This window comes from Molossus molossus, unplaced genomic scaffold, assembly GCF_014108415.1.
Source record: "Molossus molossus isolate mMolMol1 unplaced genomic scaffold, mMolMol1.p scaffold_m16_p_12, whole genome shotgun sequence".
Lineage (NCBI taxonomy): Eukaryota > Metazoa > Chordata > Mammalia > Chiroptera > Molossidae > Molossus > Molossus molossus.
In genome coordinates this window covers 71,053,020-71,076,086 of record NW_023425347.1, presented here as the reverse complement: position 1 = coordinate 71,076,086, position 23,067 = coordinate 71,053,020, and the positions used below count along the sequence as shown (strand labels likewise).

General features: G+C 38.9%; 1 protein-coding gene across 11 annotated transcripts in view; it reads right to left on the bottom strand.

Annotated features, from left to right (window-relative positions):
• LOC118626411 (intracisternal A particle-promoted polypeptide) overlaps nt 1-22,373 on the bottom strand; it is a 40,539-nt gene extending 18,166 nt beyond the window's left edge. For 9 of the 11 annotated variants that reach the window (XM_036256088.1, XM_036256089.1, XM_036256087.1 and 6 more), the window contains exons 1-6: nt 22,015-22,373; nt 18,139-18,570; nt 11,906-12,061; nt 9,598-9,765; nt 4,148-4,285; nt 3,178-3,300 (exon numbers count right to left, since the gene is read on the bottom strand). In XM_036256088.1, coding sequence (XP_036111981.1) covers nt 3,178-3,300; nt 4,148-4,285; nt 9,598-9,765; nt 11,906-12,061; nt 18,139-18,570; nt 22,015-22,309 — 1,312 coding nt within the window. In that variant the 5' untranslated portion in view covers nt 22,310-22,373. Of the gene's footprint in view, nt 1-3,177; nt 3,301-4,147; nt 4,286-9,597; nt 9,766-11,905; nt 12,062-18,138; nt 18,571-20,279; nt 20,457-22,014 lie in introns of all 11 variants that reach the window. The other 2 variants (XM_036256091.1, XM_036256090.1) reach the window with 2 other exon arrangements.
• Nucleotides 22,374-23,067: the final 694 nt, after the last annotated feature.

The window sequence follows — 23,067 nt, the reverse complement described above, 5'->3', positions numbered from 1 at the left end:
GAAAATAGGATACAATAATTAGCAAAAGTCACTGTTGTGACTTCAGTTTGCCATGCTGATGTTATATTTAATGTAGGGCTTACCAATTTTTTGTTGTTCTTAATCCTCACTTGAGGATATTTTTCCACTTATTTTTAGATAGAGTGGAAGAAAGGGAAGGTGAGAGAGAGAGAGAAACATTGATGTGAGAGGGACACATTGATTTGTTGCCTCCTGCATGACCCTGACCAGGACTAGGGATTGAACCTGCAACCTAGGTATGTGCCCATGACCAGGAATCAAACCCGTGACCCTTCAGTCCATGGGCCAACGCTCTAACCAATAAGCATACTGGCCACAGCTTACCAATTTTTTAAGAGAAAATAGACTTCTGTCTAGTTTATCATAGCTCACATTTAAGCGTGTTACAAAGAATTAGGGGTATGGCCCTGGCTGGTTTGGCTCAGCAGGTGGAGCGTCGGCCTGTGGACCAGAGTCCTGGGTTTGGTTCCCACTAAGGGCACGTACAAAAAAAAAAAAAAAAAAGAATTAGGGGTATGAATTTAAAGTGGGATTAGCCCTGGCTGGTTTGGCTCAGGGGTTGGAGCGTGGGCCCACAGACCAGAAAGTCCTGGGTTCAGTTTCTGCTAAGGGCACGTACCTCAGTTGCAGTTTGTCCCCGGCTCCAGTTGGGGTCTTGTGGGTGGCGACCACTTGATGTGTGTCTCTCTCACTTCGATGTTTTTCTCTCTCTCTTCCTTCCTCTCTCCCTCCTGCTCTATCTGATAAAATAAATAAATACATGAAATAAAAAAATACAGTGAAATTAAATTTTCAAAGAACCTAATGATGCTATAACAAAATAAATGTCAGACAAGGATTTTCCATCTTGTTATCTGCTTGATGATCTCAAGTCCCAGGTGCACTGCTACCACGTATAGGTAAAAAAGGACATGAACATGTTTGGTGACAGCTTACCTATTGTTCAGATGGACATAAAATAGATAACTGAATTTAAATTATAATAGTTATATGGCTAGATTAGGATATCAGATCAATCATTAGAGTTTAATAGAATGTAATTCACAGAGAGTTCATTTTTTAATTTGATTGAAACTAATGGTACTGACAATCTATAATTATTTTTGAGTGCAGATTGTGTTTCCCGTGTTCTAAAATGAGGAGTTATAGTCTGGCCAGTGTGGCTCAGTGGTTGAGCGTTGACCCTTGCGCCAAGAGGTCACCGGTTTGATTCCCGGTCAGGATACATGCCCAGTCTGTGGGCCCAGTCCCTGGTGAGGGGCATGCAGGAGGCGGCCAGTTGATGTTCTCTCTCATCGATGTTTCTCTCTCTTTCTCCCTCTTGCTTCCTCCCTCTCTAAAATCAATAAAGAAAACAAAATGTTTTTTTAAATAAAATAAAGTGAGGAGTTATAGGTTATAGATTATAACTCTTCACTTTAATGGCATTTTAAGAAATGTGAGCTGAAAGTCAATATACTTGGGTTCTAGCTCCAGCTATGCCAATAACCAGCTATGAAAAAAGACAAACTCACAACCTTCCTAATCTTCAGCTTCCCCGTTTATAAATAAAGGGGTTGAAATAGATAATCTCCAAGATGCCGCACTAGCTCTGATTTTAGATGGGAAGATAAAAATAATAAATATAAAACAACTAGAGAAATTACAACATTAATTAACAGAATATAGTCTGCACCATGTACTTTGAATATTTAAATGTAGTGGAAATCTGAGAAAGTCCTCACAAAGAAGAAAGAACTTGAGCTGAGAACAAAGCAGGCTGAGTTGTCATATAACAATAAGCAGACTGCTTCCTACTCTGCAGGTACATATAAATTTGCTCTCCAGCCCAGCCAGTGTGGCTCAGTGGTTGAGCATCAACCTACGCACTAGGAGTTAACTGGTTCGATTCCTGGTCAGGGCACATGCCCAGGTTGTGGGCCAAATCCCCAGTGGGGGGTATGCAGGAGGTGGCCAATTGATGTTCTCTCTCACTGATGCTTCTATCTCTCTCTCCCTCTCCCTTCCTCTATAAAATCAATAAAGAAAAAAAAAATTTGCTCTCCAACTCTGAACAGAGAATCAGATTTTATTTGACAGTGCTTACTACTTCTCAGGGTATAGTGGACAATTAAAATAACGTCTGTACACCATTTTAATATTTAGTACAACATTTTTCAAATCTACTGTAGCATTATATTTTGTGTGGACTGAATCACAATGTAGCCTTTAAAAAACACTGAAGAAGCCTATAAAAAGAGACTGTGAAGATTGTTTTTGATATACTCTCCCTACTTAGAAATACTTATTAAAGCCTGCACAGGAGAGAAAATAACTAAAGAATGACAGTTTAAATGCTTATTTTGCTAGTCAAGTATTTCTGCCTATCTGGAATTTTTTTTAAAATTTTATTATTATTTTTTTAATCCTCATCTGCAGACATTTTTCCAATTTTCGTTCAGATAGAGTGGGAAGGAGAGAGGGAGAGAGAAGCATCAACATGAAAGGGACACACTGAGTGGTTGCCACCCGCACGACCCAGGGACAAACTGCAACCGAGGTACGTGCCCTTAGCAGGAACTGAACCCAGGTCTCTCTCTGGACCGCAGGCCGACACTCTAACTGCTGAGCCAAACTGGCCAGGGCGCCTATCTGGAATTTTAAATTCTAGCTTTATTTTGGGAAAATGTAGATTATTTCGACAATACAGAAATAAAGAAATAAGAAGATAAAATATGTAAGAGGTGCCCTGGCCAGTTTGGCTCAGCAGTTAGAGCATAGGCCTGCGGACCAAAGAGTCACGGGTTCGATTCTGATCAAGGGCACGTACCTTGGTTACGGTTTGGTCCCCAGCTCTGGTCAGAGACGTGCAGGAGGCAATCAATGTGTCTCTCTCACATCGATGTTTCTCTTTCTCTCTCTCCCTCCCTCCCTCCCACTCCATCTGAAGATAAATGGAGAAATATCCTCGGGCGAGGATTAAAAAAAATACACACACACACACACACATATATATACATACATACATATATATGTGTGTGTGTATATATATATATAGAGAGAGAGAGATAGATATATAGATATATAGATATATATAAAATCTCTTGTGTAAATAAAGCCTCAAGCTCAGTTTTTATAAATATGTATTTTCAGGAAAATATTTTATATAGCAATTACCTTGCATTTCACAACAGCCAAAGTAGTAACGTGACATAGCCATGATGCCAACTACTTCCCATTTATTTTCATCAGGATCAAATCGTTCAATGGTATTCCCTATCTCAGCTCCAACCCATCCACCTGTAACCAAACAGAAAAATATTGTCTGGGATAAAGGAATCTTATTTATCAAAAACAACTTAGAAAACATCTAATCTGACAACTTCATATTATGGATGATTATCACATGGAACAGAGGGGTTATTTGTCTAAGATCACATGAAAAGTTAGAATTTGACTGTGAGTAAAAACTCAGATCTTTTAACTCTGCCTGTTTTCAACTAGAGATTTAAAATAAAGCAAAACAAAACTTCAACATATTGCATAGGAAATTTGATATTTTACAAAACTATTTTTTTTTTTGCAAAACTATCTTTTGAAACAACTTCTGCATACTCAGAATGCTTATACTAATCATGAGATTTAACTATCAGCTAAAGTGCTTCATTGGACATCTCTATTTTATTTCCATCTCTTTCTAAGAACTCTACACTTGACAACATTCCCCAAGTAATAATATTTTGAGAATAAGAATTTATAAAGCCGTGGCCGGTATGGATCAGCGGTTAGAGCGTCGGCCTGCAGTCCAGAGAGACCCGGGTTCGGTTTCCGCTAAGGGCACATGCCTCGGTTGCAGTTTGTCCCTGGCCCTGGTTGGGTCATGTGGGTGGCAACCATTCAATGTGTCCCTTTCACGTTGATGTTTCTCTCTCTCTCTCTCTCTCCCTCCCATTTTGTCTGAACAAAAAATGGAAAAAAAGTGTCCTCGGGTGAGAATTTAAAAAATTAAAAAAAAAAAAAAAAAAGAATTTATAAAGCTGAGAGGATACAAGTTTCTATGAGAAGGAAGGAAAATTTTTAAAGCAATCAGAATCCAACTAAAAATTTAAATAGTATTAGATATCCTTAAATTGAACAGAATAATTACCCAGAGCATAGATAGCCCCATAACACACACATACTCCCAAGCCACAGCGTGGGTAATTCATTGAAGCTACAGTTGTCCACTGTTTCGTAACTGGATCATAGCATTCAGTGCAGTCAAAAATCATTGAATCTTTTTCACCTGATTTAAAAAAAAAGAGACATATGAGGAGGTTTAGAAATGCTAATAGCCTAGAACCATCACTATCATTAGCATTCCATGTAGTTAGAAATTCAACTATTATGTCTGATTTTATACTATTTATTAAAATTCATTTGCCCAGCAAGTGTTATTTTGAAATTGTAGCACGATCATTTAGTAAAGTCCATTTAATGAAGTAACGACACAATTTTCCTATTATCTGTTTCTAATTCTATCACCCAAACAATCCATGAAATTTGCATTTTGACACTTGTAAAATTTGAGTTTTAATGTAATCCTTATCTAGCAACAAACAGAAAACAAAAATTTAAAAAAGATATTACTTAAGCCCTTGCCGTTTTGGCTCAATGGTTAGAGTGATGGCCCTCGGACCAAAGGGTTTCAGGTTCAATTCCTGGTCAAGGGCACATACCTGGGTTGTATGTTTGAGCCTTGGTTGCAGTCATGAGGGAGGCAACTGATCGATGTGTCTTTCTTACATCAATGTCTCTCTCTCTCTCTCTCTCCCCCCCTAGGGCCCTCCCTTCCACACTAACTTAAAAAAAAAAAAAATCAATGGAAAAATATCCTAAGGTGAGGATTAACAACAACAACAAAAAGATATTTTTAAAAATATGCTATACCTAGGAGTAAATCTAATTAAAGATTGTACAGCTCTCTATGGTTACATTTTATAAACTTTACTTAAATAAAACTTTTAATTAAGGAATATTTAAATAAGTGAAGAGATGTAGCATGTTCATGAATTAGAAGAGTCAATGTAAGGATAATTATCCCCAAACTGATTTATACATATAATATAATCCCAACTTTTTTTTTTATCCTCACCAGAGGACATTTTTGCATTTATCTTCAGATAGAGCAGGAGAGAAGGGGGGAAGAGAGAGAGAGAAACAGTGATGTGAGAGAGACACATCAGGTGGTTGCCATCCACATGACCCCAACGGGGCGGGGACAAACTGCAACCAAAGTAGGTGCCCTTAGTGGGAACCAAACCTGGGACTCTCTGGTCCACAGGCTGACGCTCCAACCGCTGAGCCAAACTGGCCAGGCACCAACTTTTTTTTTAATTAAAAAAATGTTTTTGTCCGGCCTGTGTGGCTCAGTGGTTGAGCATCACCCAATGCACCAAAAGGTAGCTAGTTCAATTCCCAGTCAGGACACATGCCCAGGTTGTGGGCCTGATGCCCAGTGGGGGCATGCAGGAGGCAGCCAGTCGATATTCTCTCATTGATGTCTCTATCTCTCTCTCCCTCACATTTCCTCTCTCTCTAAAATCGGTAAAGAAAAAACAACAAAAAAAACCAATTGTTTTAGAGAGAGTGAAAGGGAGGAGGGCGGGGGGAAGAGAGAGGGGAGAGAGAGAGAAAAACTGAGGTGAGAGACCCATCGAGACTGGTTGCCTCCTGCACATGCCACGACAGGGGCCGGAGATCGAACCTGAAACCCAGGTACATGCCCTTGACCAGGAATTGAAACCACAACCCTCCGGTGGTTAGGCCAATACTCTAACCACTGAGATTGTCAGACAGGGAGTATCATAATTTTTTAAAAACTTTTTTTTAATTATGTTACACTTAACACAACATAAAATTTACTATCTTAACTATTTTAAGTGTCTAGTTCAGTAATGTTAAATACATTCACATTGTGGTGCAACCATCACAACCTCCCATCCCATAATTCTTTTAATCTTGTCAAACAGAAATTCTCTACCTATTAAACAAAAACTCCCTATTTTCCTCTCCCCCAAACCCTGGCAATCACCGTAATACATTGTCTTTATGATTTTGACTAAGTACTTCATATAAGTGGAATCATAAAGTATTATTTTAAAAACGAACTGATATTAAAATTTACATGGGAAGTACAAAGGGCCTAGATTAGCCAAGTACTTCCAGAAAAGAATGAGAAACTATGCCCTGGCCAGTTTGGCTCAGCAGTTAGAGCATCGGCCTGCGGTCCGGAGAGACCCGGGTTTGGTTCCCGCTGAGGGCATGTACATCGGTTGCAGTTTGTCCCCAGCTCTGGTTGGGTTGTGTGGGTGGCAGCCACTTGATGTGTTCCTTTCACGTCGATGTTTCTCTCTCTCCCTCCTACTCTATCTGAACAAAAAATGGATAAATGTCCTCGGGTGAGGATAAAAAAAAAAAATAGAGCTATAATAATAAAGCAAGAAACACTGACCAGAAAGGGAAAAAAAATAATAGAGTTGGCTACATTAAAATTAAGGTTATTTGTTTATCCAAAAATACCATAAAAAGCCCTAGCCAGTGTGGCTCAGTGGGTTGGAGCATCATCCATGCACTGAAAAGCTGCTAGTTCAATTCCTGGTCAGAGCACATGGGTTTGATCCCCGGTGAGATTGAGAATGGGAAGCAGCCAATCCATGTTTCTCTCATACATTAATGTTTCTCTCTCTGCCCTCCACTCCTCTAAAATAATTAAAAACATATCCTCGGTCCTGGTCCGTTTGGCTCAGCGGTAGAGCGTCAGCCGGAGGACTAATGAGTCTCGGGTTCGATTCCGGCCAAGGGCACGTACCTTAGTTGCAGTTTGTCCCCGGCTCTAGTCTGGGCTGTGCAGGAGGCAACCAGTCGATGTGTCCCTCTCATGTCAATGTTTCTCCGGACTGCAGGCCGACGCTCTAACCGTTGAGCCAAACTGGCCAGGGCTCATGTCAATGTTTCTCTCTCCCTTTCTCTCCCTGCCTCTCCTTCCCACTCTGTCTGAAGATAAGAAGAAAAAATATCCTCGGGTGAGGATTAAAAAAAACCAAACATATCCTTGGGTGAGGATTAAAAAAAAATGATAGCATAGAAACAGTGAAAAGTGAAGCAGCAGAGTAGAAAAGATATTTGCAGCACATGTAATTTTATGAGGGCTTAGAATTCTGAATGTATACAAAACTCCTACTGTGCACAAAAGAATTAACATAGCACGCCTGAGACTGCCTATTGTTAGAAAGGCTTGCTTTACAAGGTTGACCTTTAGTTGGAGTCTGAGAACATGACTAGTAAACAGTTCCCTACACTGACATAAAATTTCCCATTGACTTTTTGCAATGATGAAAATGTTCTGGAATTAGTGGTGTACAGCTCTGTGAACATACTAAAAACCACAGAACTGTATACTCAAAATGATGAATTTTATGGTATGTGAATTATATGTTAATTAAAAAATAGTATTTAGAGCCCAGCCGGTGCGGCTCAATTGACTGAGTATCATCCCATGGACTGAGAGGTCCTGGTTTGATTCCCGGTCAGGGCCCATGCCCAGGTTGTGGGCCAAATTCCCAGTGGGGGGCATGCATGAGGCGGCCAATCAACATTCTCTCTCATCTATGTTTCTATCTCTCTCTCCCTCTCCCTTCCTCTCTCTCTAAAGTCAATAAAGAAAAAAAAAAAGTTACAGTCCTTATGTTGACAAAGTTATTGCTTAAAATTCTCATTTCTTTTTAGAGAGAGAGGAAGGGAGAGGGAGATAGAAACATTGATGAGAGAGAACATCGATTGGTCACCTCCTGCATACCCCCCACTGGGAATCGGGCCCACAACCTGGGCATGTGCCCTGACCGGGTATCGAACCTGTGACCTCTTGGTGCATGGGTCAATGGGCCACACCAGCCAGGCAAAACTCTCATTTCTTTTTCGGGATTTTCAGATGCACCATGATATTTATTGATTTAATGAAGTTTTAGAATGACAATTATGTTCTCTCCAAAAAATAAATTTAAAAAATATTCCCTTACAGCTCTCTTATTTTAAACTGACAGTATCATAGTCAAAAGATAATAAAAACTTTGATATATAACTTGTAGTGTTTTAGAATACCCATAGAAATAAAGCAAAAAGATTAGCTGTAAGGGTTAGAGATGATCTAACTCAGCCTGTTGCTATAAAGACAAATTATCCAGCCCAGCCGGTGTGGCTCAGTGGATTGAGCATTGTCCCATGTACCAAGAGGTCACTGGTTCAATTCCTGGTCAGGGCATAGGCCCCGGATGCAGGCTTGACCCCCATAAGGGGGCATGCAGGAAGCAGCTGATTAATGTTCTCTCATTGATGTTTCTCTCTCTCCATCAAAAAAAAAAAAATCAATACAAATATTTTTAAAAAGAAAAATTATCCAGAGGTAAATATTGATACTAAAAGTGTTAGTATTAGCCCTAGCCAGTAGCTCAGTTGGTTAGAACATCATCCCGCTAGGCCAAGGTTGCCGGTTCAATCCCCAGTCAGGGCACATAAAAGAATCAACCAATGAATGCATAAATAAGTGGAAAAACAAATCAATGTTTCGCTTTCTCTCCTTTCCTTTCTATTTAAAATTAACTAAAACAAAAGTGTTAGTATTTACTTCTCTTTAGATCCTTCTCTGATTATTTCCCTCCAATATTCAAATTTCCTTTAATTTTATTCATTAATCTTTTGATAATTCACAATAATAGTTTCAGAAAACACAATGATTTCAATCAAGAAATATATCCCTGCCCTGGCCAGTTTGACTCAGCGGTTAAAGCATCCTGGGTTCGGTTCCCGCTAAGGGCACGTACCTCGGTTGTGGTTTGTCCCAGGCCCCGGTTGGGGTCGTGTGGGTGGCAACCACTCAATGTGTCTCTCTCACATTGATGTTTCTCTCTCTCTCTTCCTCCCTCTCTCCCTCCTGCTCTACCTGAAGATAAATGCAAAAATGTCCTCAGGTGAGGATAAAAAAAAAGAAATAATCCTAAGGTCTAGTGGACTTGTTTTATATATATCTCAATGTCCAGATAACTTGGTTAATTAAAAATGATTTGTAATGCAGCTTTTATAATCTAAAATTTTCTATCATAAATGTCAACCTAAATTTTAGTGTCACATTTTATGAACAACTTTTCATTCAAACCAAATCTAAGGTCCTGGCCCGGTTAGCTCAGTTGGTTAGAGTGTGGTCCCAATATGCCAACATTATGAGTTTGATCCTTGGTCAGGGCATATATAAGGATCAACCAATCAAAGCATCAATAAGTGAAACAACAAATCCATGTTTCCCTTTCTCTCTCTAAAAATCAATTTTAAAGAAAAACTTAAGTATTCTGCCTTGTGATAAGTCACAGTATCCCTCTATTCTGAAATATTCAATATCTTGTTTCCTTTTTCTTTCTTTTACTCATTTATTCAATAAATATTTATTATGCACAACAGTATCTATGTATACCCCATAGCACCTCATAATATATATAAAGCATATAAGAATTCAGCCAACTTATAGCTAGAGAATAAATAAGGAAAATAAGACTATTTCCTCATTACCTCCAATAGCGTAGACCATCCCTCCCAGAACTGCTACTCCTAGCCCACATCGAGCTTGATGAAGCGAAGATACAGTGGTCCAGTACTGGCTAAAGGTGTCAAAACGTTCTACACAGCTGAGTGCTCTGCTATCACTCCAACGACCCCCCTGCAACCGAGTATATCCACCTGAACAAAGGAAGGAAAGGAAGAACACAGCAAATCCCTCACCGCTAAATACGGAAATGGTAGTAAGGAGAAAAATCTAGCCTTCTACATCTAGAGATTTGGTATAATTATTCCACAGCAAGGAATAAATGCTTTAGAGCCTGCCATATATACAGATATTATTCTTAAGTGTGGTAAGTCCTGAAAGATTATGGCTTAAATAAAATGAGTTAACCAGTGTTCTACTATCTGGTCTTGGTTATAATAGAATATTTGATAAAACATAAATCTAGGAGGTGGTTATCTGTCTAGTTAAAAAGTTTCATTACAACTTCTATTAGTGTCCCTTTCAATTAAAAATAGTGAGTTGAAATTCTGGTTTAACTGCACATCTCATCATTTAAAAAGTTTAGCATGGCCCGGCCAGTGTGGCTCAGTGGTTGAGCATCGACCCATGCACCAAGAGGTCTCTGGTTCAATTCACAGTCAGGGCACATGCCCAGTTTGTGGGCTGATTCCCAGTGAAGGGCATGCAGGAGGCGGCCAACCGATGCTCTCTCTCATCGATGTTTCTCTCTCTCTCTCTCCCTTCCTCTCTGTTTCTAACATCAATAAAGGAAAAAAAAAGTTTAGCATGCACTCAAAAATTATATATATCACAGCATACATAAAATTATACATATAATTACATACATATAAAATTATACAGAAATCATTTATATATAAATTATATCATCTATATAAGTCAAAATGATCTGTTAATATAAATATATAAAATATTTGTTTAATGCTTTTTCTTTTATTCTCACCCAAGGACATTTTTCCATTTTTTGTTCAGATAGAGTGGGAGGGAGAGAGAGGAAGAGAGAGAGAGGGAAACATTGACGCGAAAGGGACACATCAAGTGGCTGCCACCACACAACCAACCAGGGCCGGGGACAAACTGCAACCGAGTACGCGCCGTTAGCGGGAACCGAACCCGGCTCTCTGGACCTCAGGCTGACACTCTAACCACCGAGCCAAACCAGCCAGGGCTGTTTAATGCTTTTTAAAAATAAAAACAAAGAACCCCAGGCAGTTTGATTTAGCAGTTAGAGCATCGGCCGGCAGACCAAAGAGTCCTGGGTTCAGTTTTGATCAAGGGCACGTACCTCAGTTGCGGTTCGTCCCGGCCCTGGTCGGGTCGTACAGGAGGCAACCAGTCGATGTGGCTCTATCACATCAATGTTTCTCTCTGTCTTTCTCCCTCCTTCCCACTCTATCTACTGATAAATGGAAAAATATCCTTGGATGAGGAATAAAAAAACAATTAAGAATAAAAACGAAGAGATTTTAATATGATCATCTGATATGTCTATGGATTATCCTGCACACCCACACTTTGGAGACCACTGGTTCCTATCATCCCTAATGACCATCTAAGACACTGTGAACAGTTAATATTTTTGAAGTTTATTTTCCTTATTTTTCACTAGACTTCAAATTTGCAATTTTTAAAGTAATATTTCTTTAGTCAGCTATTGACAATAATTGAACAATCTAAGAACCCAAATACTTAGATCACAGAATAATAGATGTCAAAGGAGCAGCTATTTTATTTTTAGATGTGTTCACTGTATTACATAACCACAATTTATAAATCTGTAGCTTTTATGCAAAATTAAATGTTTATTTGACACAACTGAATATTCTGACATGTACAACAAAATATTAAAAAGTTTTGACCCTGAAAATAAAAATAATTTCTGTTACTTTTTAAAAGATTCTCACCTATGCCCTGGCCAGTTTGGCTCACCTCTTAAGAGCGTCAGTCCTTGGACTGAAGGGTCAAGGGTTCCATTCTGGTCAAGGGCATGTATCTGGGTTGCAGGTTTGATCCCTGGTCCTGTTTGGGGTCATGTGGGCGGCAACCAATTGGTTTTTCTCTCTCACATCGATGTTTCTCTCTCCCCCTCTCTCCTTCCCTCCCTCTTTCACTCTCCTTAAAAATCAATGGAAAAAAATCCTTGGGTGAGGATTAACAAATAAATAAGTATATAAATAAAGGCTCTCACCTATGATTATAGAACTGTACACCTGAAACCTATATAATTTGATTAACCAATGTCACTCTAATAAAAGAAAAGAAAGAAAAATATGTAAATAAATAAAAGGTTCTCACCTACTGCATACAGGTACTTTCTTGCTTTCTTCCGAGGTCGAACCTTAGATGTCTGCAGAAAACTACAAAACTTGTTCTCTTTGGGAGATTTGCATACCTCACAGTACTCTTTCAAAAGTGTTTGCAATGCAACACGAAGATTAAAATCAGATACTCCTAAAGCAATGTTTAGATAACATTGAAAAGACATGCTTACATGAAGATAAAACACATTTAACAATAAAAAAATAAACACTGATTAAACAATGGTGTTCGTTTCCTACAATACCAAGTATTATTTTTTCATTGCTACTAAAAAGTAGACTTTCCTTAAATCAAAGATTGTTTTTAAAAATATGCTTCATGGCTCTGGCCAGGTAGCTCAGTTGGTTAGAGCATCATCCCAATACACCAAGGATGTGGGCTCTTTCTTTAAAAAAAATATTTTAATTGATTTATAGAGAGAGGAAGGGAGAGGGAGAGAAACATCAATGTGAGAGCATAACATCAATGAGCTATCTCCTGCACGTCCCTTACAGGGAATCAAGCCCATAACCTGGGCATGTATCCTGACCAGGAATCAAACTGGTAACATTCTGGTGCACGGGACAATGCCCAACCAACAGAGCCATACTGAGCAGGCCAAGGTTGGGGTTTCTATGCCCCATCAGGGCACATACAAGAATCAACCAATGAATGCATAAATAAGTGGAACAACAAATTGATGTTTCTTTTTCTTTATTGATTTTCAGAGGGAGTGAAGGGGAGAGGGAGAGAGAGAGTAACTTGGATGATCCCTGGTAGTTTGGCTCAGCGGTTAGAGTGTCAGCCCACAGACCAGGGTCTTGGGTTCGATTCCAGCCAAGGGCACGTATGTCGGTTGCGGTTCATCCCTGGCCCCAGTTGGGGTCATGTGGGTGGCAACCAATTGATGTATTTCTCTCACATCAATGTTTCTCTTTCTTTCTCTCTCACTCTCCCTCCTTCCCACTATGTCTGAGAATAAATATAAAAATATCCTTGGGTGAGGATTAAAAAAGAAAAAAAAAGAAACAATGAGAGAGAACATTGATTGGCTGCCTCCTGCATGCCCCCAACTGGGGATCGGGCCCACAACCTGGGCATGTGCCCTGACTGGGAATCGAACCAGCAACCTCTGGGTGCATGGGTCGACACTCAACTATTGAGCCACATCAGCCGAGCTCTTTTTATTTTTAAAATGTTTTTATTGATATTTTAGAGAGAGAGGAAGGGAGAGGGAGCGAGAAAGAGACAGAGAGAGAGAAAGAGAACAAGAAACATAAATGTGAGAGAGAAACATTGATTGGTTGCCTCCCATATGCGCTCCAACTGGGTATTGAACCTACAACCTGGACATGTGCCCTGACTGGGAATCGAACCAGTGACCATCAGTGCATGGGACAATGCTCAACCAATTGAGCCACACCAGCCAGGGCACAAATCGATGTTTCTTTCTCTTTTTCTCTCTCTCCCTTCCTTCCGCTCTCTAAAATCAATAAATAAAAATTTTCTAAATGCTTCATAATGGGCAATTTGAAAATGCATGTATGAGGATATCTACATAAAGATGGCAAGGTGAAAAAAGACTTACAATTATCTAACAAAATGAAAAAATAAAGAAAGTAGCCCAAAGTTCTATACACAGAACCTAATGACAAAAGGATATAAAACTATGTCATAAACTTAAAAAAATGATAGTGAAAGCAAGAAACAACAGATGTGTTGGGATGAAATCCATCTCCTAGAAAGACTTTGAGTATGATTGCATAGGTTTTTCCTGCTCAATGGTGCTTAGCTGAGGAGGTGAATTGGGGATGAAAATTAACCTGTATCCCACTTGGCAAGCTCTAATATACCCTAAAAGAGCACTATTTTCAAATTTGCACAAAGGCTAACATATATGCTAACAAGAGACTGTCCCAAGGCTTGTCCCTACATCCTAGAAGCAGTACTCAGGAAAGAAGGTCAACTAACAAAAATCTTAAGAATTCTTACTAATAACTAATAATTTGGGGAGAGGTTGATTGAGCCAAACTGAGAAGTCAAAGAACAAAACCATTAAAAGGAAAATTCCTTAGAGGACCATCAGTAAAGGCAGAGAGGGTCACCAGGGTTTGCCATCTAAGAGAGCATGTTGCTAGCCAAAGTCTATGTGAGACACATCCTTGGCTGAGTTAAGTAGGCCCTGAAACAAAATCGTATTAGGATCTCATAAGAAAGAGCTCAGAGCCTAGGTCCCTAAGGAAGGACCTCAGCCTTAACAAACCTCTATTCTTCCATCACCCTTATGCCTCAGGCTACAAAGAAATGGTGAGAACAGAACACAAAGCTCTCAAATTTTATATAGGAGAAACATAGTAGCTAAACTAAGGTAGAAAGGGTGTCAAGAAGAATTAGTTCTTACATTATTAGGGCAAACAGGTTTGCATGGAGTTGCTCAAGTTAAGCATGAGCAATATATCAAAGAATAGCAATACAGTTATTAAAATATATCCCAGGAAAAAAAAGAGAAAGAGATTGAAGAATTTTGTCTGGAAGAAAACAGCCACAAATGGAAACAGACTTCCCCATAAATGTTTCACAGGATAGAATTATTAAGAATACAGATCCTGTGGAAGGACTGAGCCAATACCGGAAAAAGAAGAAAAAAGAGAGAGAAAGAACTCATGGACACAGACAACAATGTGGTGACGGTGGGGGTGGGGGTGGGGGTGGAGATGGAAGAGGGTATTGGGAGATAAATGATGACAGAAAAAATAAAAAAATACAGATCCTACAAAAAAGAGCTCTAGGACAGAATGAGATGCATTGATAAGGAAACAAAGTTGAGAACTGAAATAACAGTATTGCAGATTTAATAAATTAGAAACAAGAAACACAATAGATATGACTAAAAATCATATCAGCAATTTTGAGTGAAGACTTGAGAAATCAACTGTGAATGTGGCAAAAGACAAAATATTTTATTTTTTTCTATCCTTACCTGAGGACATTTTTCCATTTTTTTGTTCAGATAGAGTGGGAGGGGGAGAGAGAAAGAGAGAGAGAGAGACAGAGAAACATCGACATGAAAGGGACACAAGGAGTGGCTACCACCCGCAGAACCCAACAAGGGCCAGGGACAAACTCCAACCGAGGTACAAGCCCTTAGCGGGAACCGAACTGGGGTCTCTCGGGACCATAGGCAGATCCTCTAACCGGTGAGCCAAACCGGCCAGGGCAAGACAAATATTTTAACATTAGAAGATGATAAATATAAAAGACAAAGAAGTTTCAATAAAAGGATAAAAACTGCCCTGGCTGGTTTGGCTCAGCAGTTAAAGCATCGGCCTGCGGTCCAGAGAGACCCAGGTTCGGTTCCGCTAAGGGCGTGTACCTTGGTTGTGGTTTGTCCCCAGCCCTGGTTGGGTCGTGCGGGTGGCAGCCACCCGATTGTCCCTTTCACGTCGATGTTTCTCTCTCTCTCTCTCTTCCTCTCCCTCCCACTCTATCTGAACCAAAAAATGGAAAAATGTCCTCGAATGAGGATAAAAAAAAAAAAAAAAGATGAAAACTCTGAAATAAAAAATTAAAAGTATTCAGAAATTTCATACACAAAAATTTTCTTTAAATGAAATTAAAATTGAACCTTTAAAAGGAAAGGGTGTATGATATAGTCATATGAAAAATGACAAACTTTTAGCCCTGGCCAGTTTGGCTCAGCGGTTAGAGCATTGGCCTGCGGTCCGAAGAGACCCGGGTTCGGTTCCCGCTAAGGGCGCGTACCTCAGTTGCAGTTCATCCCTGGCCCTGGTTGGCGTGGGTGGCAGCCACTCGATGTGTCCCTTTCACGTCGATGTTTCTCTCTCTCCCTCCCACTCTACCTGAACAAGAAATAGAAAAATGTCCTCGGGTGAGGGAAAAAAAAAGACAAACATACAAATTAAGAATGAAAAAAATAAAATGCCATTATCATTTCCTACTAATTTTAGCATATTTCAGAAACTATATTTAGCTTTATACTTCTTCCTGAAATAATTAATCAGTTATTACTAATTAATAAATAAGCAAGGAGAGCCCTGGCAGGGTGGCTCAGTTGGTTGGAGCTTCATCCTGTACACCAAAGATTGCCGGTTGCATATAGGATGCAACTGATCGATGTTGTTTCTCTCTCTCTCTCTCTCTGTCTATCCCCCTCTTCCTCTCTCTCTAAAATCAATAAAAACATATCCTTGGGTGAGGATAAATAAATAAAATAGGGAACTTCCCTTAAAAAAATGTAAGGAGAGCTGGGTTTTAAAACTATGAGACACTTTTCATAGTTCAAAAGTACGTCTGGGTGTTAATCATTTATATGAATTGACACAAATAAATCTTTTGGAGAAAAAGAAAAAAGAGTAATGAAAGAGAATTCTTTAGGCATCCAAGCAGAAAAAGACAGGCATTTAAAAAAAACAAACTATGCCTTACAAAGTTTGAGGGGGAACAGGGAGGAGTATCATTATAACTTAAGAATCTTGTCCTGGTTGGTGTGGCTCAGTGATTAAGAGCATCGGCCCAAGCAACTAAGGGTCACAGGTTTGGTTCCCAGTCAGGGGCACATACCTGGGTTGCAGGCTTGATCCCCACCCTGGTTGGGCACCTCTGGGAGGGGGTCAATCAATGTGTCTCTCACACCAATGCTTCTCTTTCTCCTTCTTGCCCCCTTCCTCCCTCCTTTCCACTCTCTCTAAAAATCCATGGAAAAAAATATTCTTGGGTGAGAATGAACAACAACAACAAAAAGAATATTATGCCCATGCGAACTGCTGTTAAACTAATAAAACATCAGGCAGAAATTCTCAAATATGAAAAGAATTCAGGAAATACAATAATCATGAGCCTTTCTTGAAAACAGTACTTGGTGAGCCCTGGTCAGTTTGGCTCACACTTAGAACATCGGCCCAGGGACCAAAAGGTTGCAGGTTCCATTCTGGTCAAGGCACCAATGGATGTGTCTCTCTCACAGTGATGTTTCTCTCTCCCTCCCTTCCTTCCACTCTATTTGAAAACCAATGGAAAAGTATCCTCAGGTGAGGATTAACAAACAAACAAACAAAATAATTTACCCCATATTTTCCCTAGGAACAACTGTTTAGTATTTGCCAATTCAGTGTTCGTGGCAACTTTATAGAATATGATAACAAGAATTGATTATACATAAATTAAAACAAGATATCACTCAGAAAACCTACAAAATCCTGTTAACATTGTTAAGTTACAGTGGAGAAGAAAATAAAAATCCAAATTAAATATAGTTACTTCACAAAATTATACCTTTCATTCTAATAGTATATTTAATCAATAAGATCATTTATAATTCAGTCACATCCTAAAGTTTCAGTGCAGGACAAAAGTAAAAACTTCAAATCTTGAAACCAGGTCTAAAGTAGTTTAAAAAATAAATTTAAATATTATCATTTTTCTAATATAAAGATAAAAACTAATTTATACTATGGTTGAAAAGTATTTTCAAAGTTTAAAACATAAAGATGATTCAAAGGTTACTTAAGAGCTAGGATATCATATCAATATTTAATTTTCTTTATAATGAGAGGACTTGCAGAATTTATTGAGTTTTGTTTTTGTTTTTAGAATATGCATTTTCCTCAAATGTTAGGTTATGCTGACTTTTAAAAAGTGGCAAGAGGAAATCTTACACTGAAATAATTAGTATTGCCAAAAACAGCAGTATTTCAGCTCAGTCAGTAATTCTATCTATAACTCTCATCTCCATTGGTATTTAATCTCAAGAAAGGTAAATAGGCCCTGGCTGGTTTGGCTCAGAGGTTGAAGCATTGACCCATGGACCAGAGAGTCCCGGGTTCGGTTCCCGCTAAGGGCACGTACCTCCTTGTGGTTAGGCCCCGGCCCCAGTTGGGGTAATGCAGATGGCAACCAGTAGATATGTCTCTCACACCGATGTTTCTCTCATCCTCCCTCTCTCCCTGCCGCTCTATCTGAAGATAAATGCAAAAGTGTCCTCGGGTGAGGATTTAAAAAAAAAGAAAGGTAAATAGGATTTTGTTAAAATAAAGGTAGAAATATGAAGATACTATGGTCTATCCACAAAAACAAAAGTCTGTATCTTGCATACAGTAATTGTTCAATAAATGTCTGCTATTGAACTGAAAAATAAAAACACTATCACAATTCAAACAGAGGATAAGCCACTGGTAATTAATTGACTAGTTTGATATGCAACAAAAAATTACCTTCTATATACTTTAAAAGCCTCTGAGGAGGTAATAAAGGAAATCGAATTGGGTCTAGCACTTCCACCACATATTTTTTTCTTTTTCCCAGATCTTTGAGAATCCATTGCATTGCAGCTAAGAAGACCTGGTATTCATCCTCAATGCTAAGCTCTTCACTTCGCAAAATTTTGATCAACTGATCTTTTGTAAGTGCCAGGAACTCTTCCCCACTCTGAACCTCCAAGAAATGGACGTGAATGTAGTTTTCTGTGAATTCCAAAAGGTCATGGCAGGCAATTTGCTCAGAGAACTGAAAGATCCCAATGCAGTTCAGTGGATCAATTTGTCCTTTCAGAAATTCACAACAAATATTAACAACTTCAGTCAATTGTAGCATGTCTGCAGCAACAATCAACTCCTGGACATTATTCACACTTATGTTCACTATGCCTAGGAAAACAGAGAGACAAAATCACCAGTATAGTAAAATAAAAACAAACATTTGACTTATATTCAAAAAGCATTATATTTGATTCCACTAATAGCTAAATAAAAAAGCAACAAAGGATTTGTGTAAAGAGCACAAAACTTAAATGATAAAAACACATATTTATGGAACATTTACAGTGAAACAGACACAGCATTAATTGCTTTATACATTCATTTAACCCTGATTACAACTCCATATAGTGTTTTTTTGGTGTGTATTTTGTTTTTTGGTTCGGGTTTGTCTTTATTGATGTTAGAGAGAGGAAGGGGGTAGGAGAGATAGAAACATCGATGAGAGAGAACATCGAATGGCAGGCTCCTGCATGCCCCCAGTTGAGGATCAGGCCCACAACTTGGGCATATGCCCTGACTGGGAATTGAACCGGCGACCTCTTGGTGCATGGGTTGATACTCAACCACTGAGCCACATGGGCCAGGTTTTTTTTTTTTTTTGGTATTAAGAAAGCAGAATCAGAAAGTTTAAGTAACTTGTTATCAAGTCACATGCTTAAGTGAGTTGAGGATAGGGATTAACACCAAAGTCCATGTTTTTAACATAAGGCTATGTGCATCTAACATTTACTTAGGCACTGGGGAAGATAAGACAGGGTCTCTATCTCCAATTATGATAAAGTGCCATACAAATGTTAATTTTAATATTAGGTATAACCAAGAATCTGCAACATATGAGAAGCTATTAATAGTTAACTTTTAAGTAACTATATACCATTCTCTTTCCAGAAGGCTTCACTTTCATATAGTGATTTTGGGAGGACATCAAATAGTCAATTATATTTTAAAGGGAAAAAAAACCCCACCACTATAATTCTTATTCCTAATAAGGATAAGCTCCCCATCCAATTTTTTACTTTCCTTTTATCCCTTTTATTCCCATTCACTCCACTTAACTATTGGCCTAAAATTTGTATTTACAATTAGATTTATAAAGTCTGCTGGGGCAAGGATTGCCCCTTCTGTATTCCCAATGTCTAGCCCACATTAGGTGCTCAAAAATTTTGTTTTAAATGAATGAATGACTCAGTTAGTGCATGGGTTGATGCTCAACCACTGAGCCATAAGGGTGGGGACACTTTAAAAAAAAGTTTTTTTTTCTTTATTGATTTTTAGAGAGAGAGAAAGGGAGAGGGAGAGACAGAAACATTAATGAGAGAGAACATAGACTAGCTGCCTCCTGCATGCCCCAACTGGGGATTGGGCCCACAACCTGGGTGTGTTCGAACCAGTGACCTCTTGCCACTAAGCCACACTGGCTGGGCAGGGCCACTTTTTATTTCTTTGATGGAGTGCTAATCTCTAGCAATATGGCAATAATGCCATGAACATTTTCTTTCACTAAGTATCTCTTCTTGCTACTATCAGATAACAGAGGTGGAGTAGACAGTTTGTGGCATTTCTCCGTTTTTATATAACTCAACACTAATTCCATTGGATTAATCTTTGTTAATTTCTACCTTGCAAATATGAGCAGAGGTATTTATGAAGTAGAAAAGTGAGATTAAGAACCTCTCAATGTTAATTTGTACATTAGCCAACAGGCAGAGCTGCATTGTTTTCAGTAGATAAAAGAGTCATTTTTACAATCCTCCAATTAAGAGTTACTTTCTGAAAATTTCCAAAAAGAAATATAAAACAACACAAAGAAAAATTACCTTTTGTTATTTTCCAGGTTTAAACATGATGCATTAAATAAGTAACACTTTATCAGGCCACATAATTATCTCCTTTAAGGAGAGCATGGTGTATTCTCAAAATTAGACCAGACAGTCTTTGTTTTCAAACTTTTTTTCTTGATTATAAGAGTAATATGTATTCACTACAGAAAAAAACTTTAAGACAGAAAAGTATAAAAATATTAAAATCACACACTTCCCCATATACATACACTATTAACACTTTGTTATATTTCTTTCAAACCTTCTTTCCATGTATATTTATTTATGTTACATATTACATAAGATTAAAACTTTGTAGTTTTTTTTTTTATTTTTTATCCTCACCTGAGGACATTTTTCCATTTTGTTGTTGTTGTTGTTCAGTGGGAGGGAGAGAGAGGAACAGAGAGAGAGAGAAACATTGACGTGAAAGGGACATATCGAGTGCCTGCCACCCCCACACAACCCAACCAGGGCCAGGGACAAACTGCAACCAAGGTATGCACCCTTAGTGGGAACCGAACCCGGGTCTGTCTTGAACCGCAGGCTGACGCTCTAACCGCTGAGCCAAACTGGCCAGGGCAAAACTTTATAGTTTTTACGTGGATTTCCTAATATCATCAAAACTCTTCTAAAATATTTTAAAAGTAAAAGTTTTGATTAAAATCATATATGTTGATTGTACTATTTTCAGGGAAAAACAAAAAAAAAAGAGAAAAATAAAAATCTTCCATATTCCATCATCTAGAGGTAAACACCAATATTCTGGTCTTTTTCTTTTTTTATCCTCACCCGAGGATATTTTTCCATTTTTTGTACAGATAGAGTGGGAGGGAGAGAGAGGAAAGAGAGAGAGAGTGAGAGAAACATCGACGTGAAGGGACACATCGAGTGGCTGCCACCCGCACGACCAACCAGGGCCGGGGACAAACTGCAACCGAGATACATGCCCTTAGTGGGAACTGAACCCGGGTCTCTCCGGACCACAGGCCGACGCTCTAACCGCTGAGCCAAACCGGCCAGAGCTTGGTCTTTTTCTTATGCACAAATACACACCAATTATTTTTTTTAAACAAAAATGAGTTGGCCCTGGCCGGTTTGGCTCAGCGGTTGGAGCGTCAACCTGCGGACCAATGAGTTGCAGGTTCGATTCTGGTCAAGGGCACATGCCTTGGTTGCAGTTTGTCCCCAGGCCTAGTTGGGGTCGTGTGGGAGGCAGCCACTCGATGTGTCCCTTTCACATCGATGTTGCTCTCTCTCTCTCTTCCTCTCTCTCCCTCCCACTCTATCTGAACAAAAATGGAAACATGTCCTCCAGTGAGAATAAAAGAGTCGGTATTTATATCCAGATTTTCTTTATTTATTACAAACATTCTTCCATGAGAATATATATTTAAATCATTTATGAGAACTAAAAAACATTCCATTATATATGTACCATAATTTATTTAAGCATATAACCTACCAAAAAACAATTACATTGTATCAATTATATACTATTATGAATAATGTTACAATAAATACCCTGGTACATAAATGTTTGCCTGTATCACTATTTCCTTAGTATTCCTAGAAAAGAAATACAGGGTCAAAAGATACAAACATTTCAAAGGCTCATAATAATAAACTATCGAATTACTTTCCATATAAGCAACATCAATTTATATTTCCATAGCAGTACATGAGTGATTGCGTCATTCTTCACTTAAAGCTATAGGCTCACTTAACATACCTGTGTAAATGAAATCTAGAAGTATTCGAAATATTCCAGCTTCAATTCCTAGAATCTGTATGACATCTTTTGAGGACTCTTTCATTCCTCCAGTGAACAAAGCTGCAAAGTAAGGACTACTGGCAGCCAGAACCAGCCGATGAACTTTAAAAGTTTCCTTCCCAACCTGTAGCTGCACATCACAGAAATGCTGTCCATTCCTCATTTTATTGATCTGGGCCAAGATGAGTTGGGCATGGTTATTTGATGAAAAAGGACTATCACCAGCTTTGGGACAGCCCTCATTAGCCATCATGATGATAAATTAATTTAAAGGACTGCTGCTCATAATCTGGTCCTACTCTGAAAAACAAAATAGAAAGAGACCAAACAACATATGTTTGTGTTTAACATGTCTTTTATTCACATACATATGAAACATTCCTTATCCTCAAGGAACTTACAATCTGCTTAGGAACATAAAACACACGTGAAACAAATAAGGACTAAACTGTGTGGTACCATTCCTAGGGTTTCAGAGAAGGGAGTAAGTAAAGGACTCTAAAATAACTGGAGAACATTTTACAGGAGAAATGGGACCTCAACTGGATACTGAAAGATAGTAAGTATGAGGAGAGGGCAGTAGCCCTTCTGGGTGGAGTAAAGAAAATAAGGAAAGGCACAAAGGCAGAAAGTTTTTTGTTTTAAATGTTTTTACTGATTTTTTGAGAGAGAGGAAGAGAGAGTTAGAAACATCGATGTGAGAGTGCACCCCCCCTCCCCACTGAGGATCAAGCCCACAACCCAGGCATGTGCCCTGACAGGAATGGAACCAGTACCTCTCAGTCCATGGGATGACACTCAATCCACTGAGCCATGCTGGCTGTGCTAGAAAGAAGTTTATGTACACTGCAATAAGGAAGCGTACATTGCAGCCAGAACAAACTTACTTTTTTTTTTATCCTCACCAAAGGACTTTTTTTTTGCATTTATCTTCAGATAGAGTGGGAGGGAGAGAGGGAGGAAGAGAGAGAGAAACATTGATGTGAGAGAGACACATCGAGTGACTGTCAC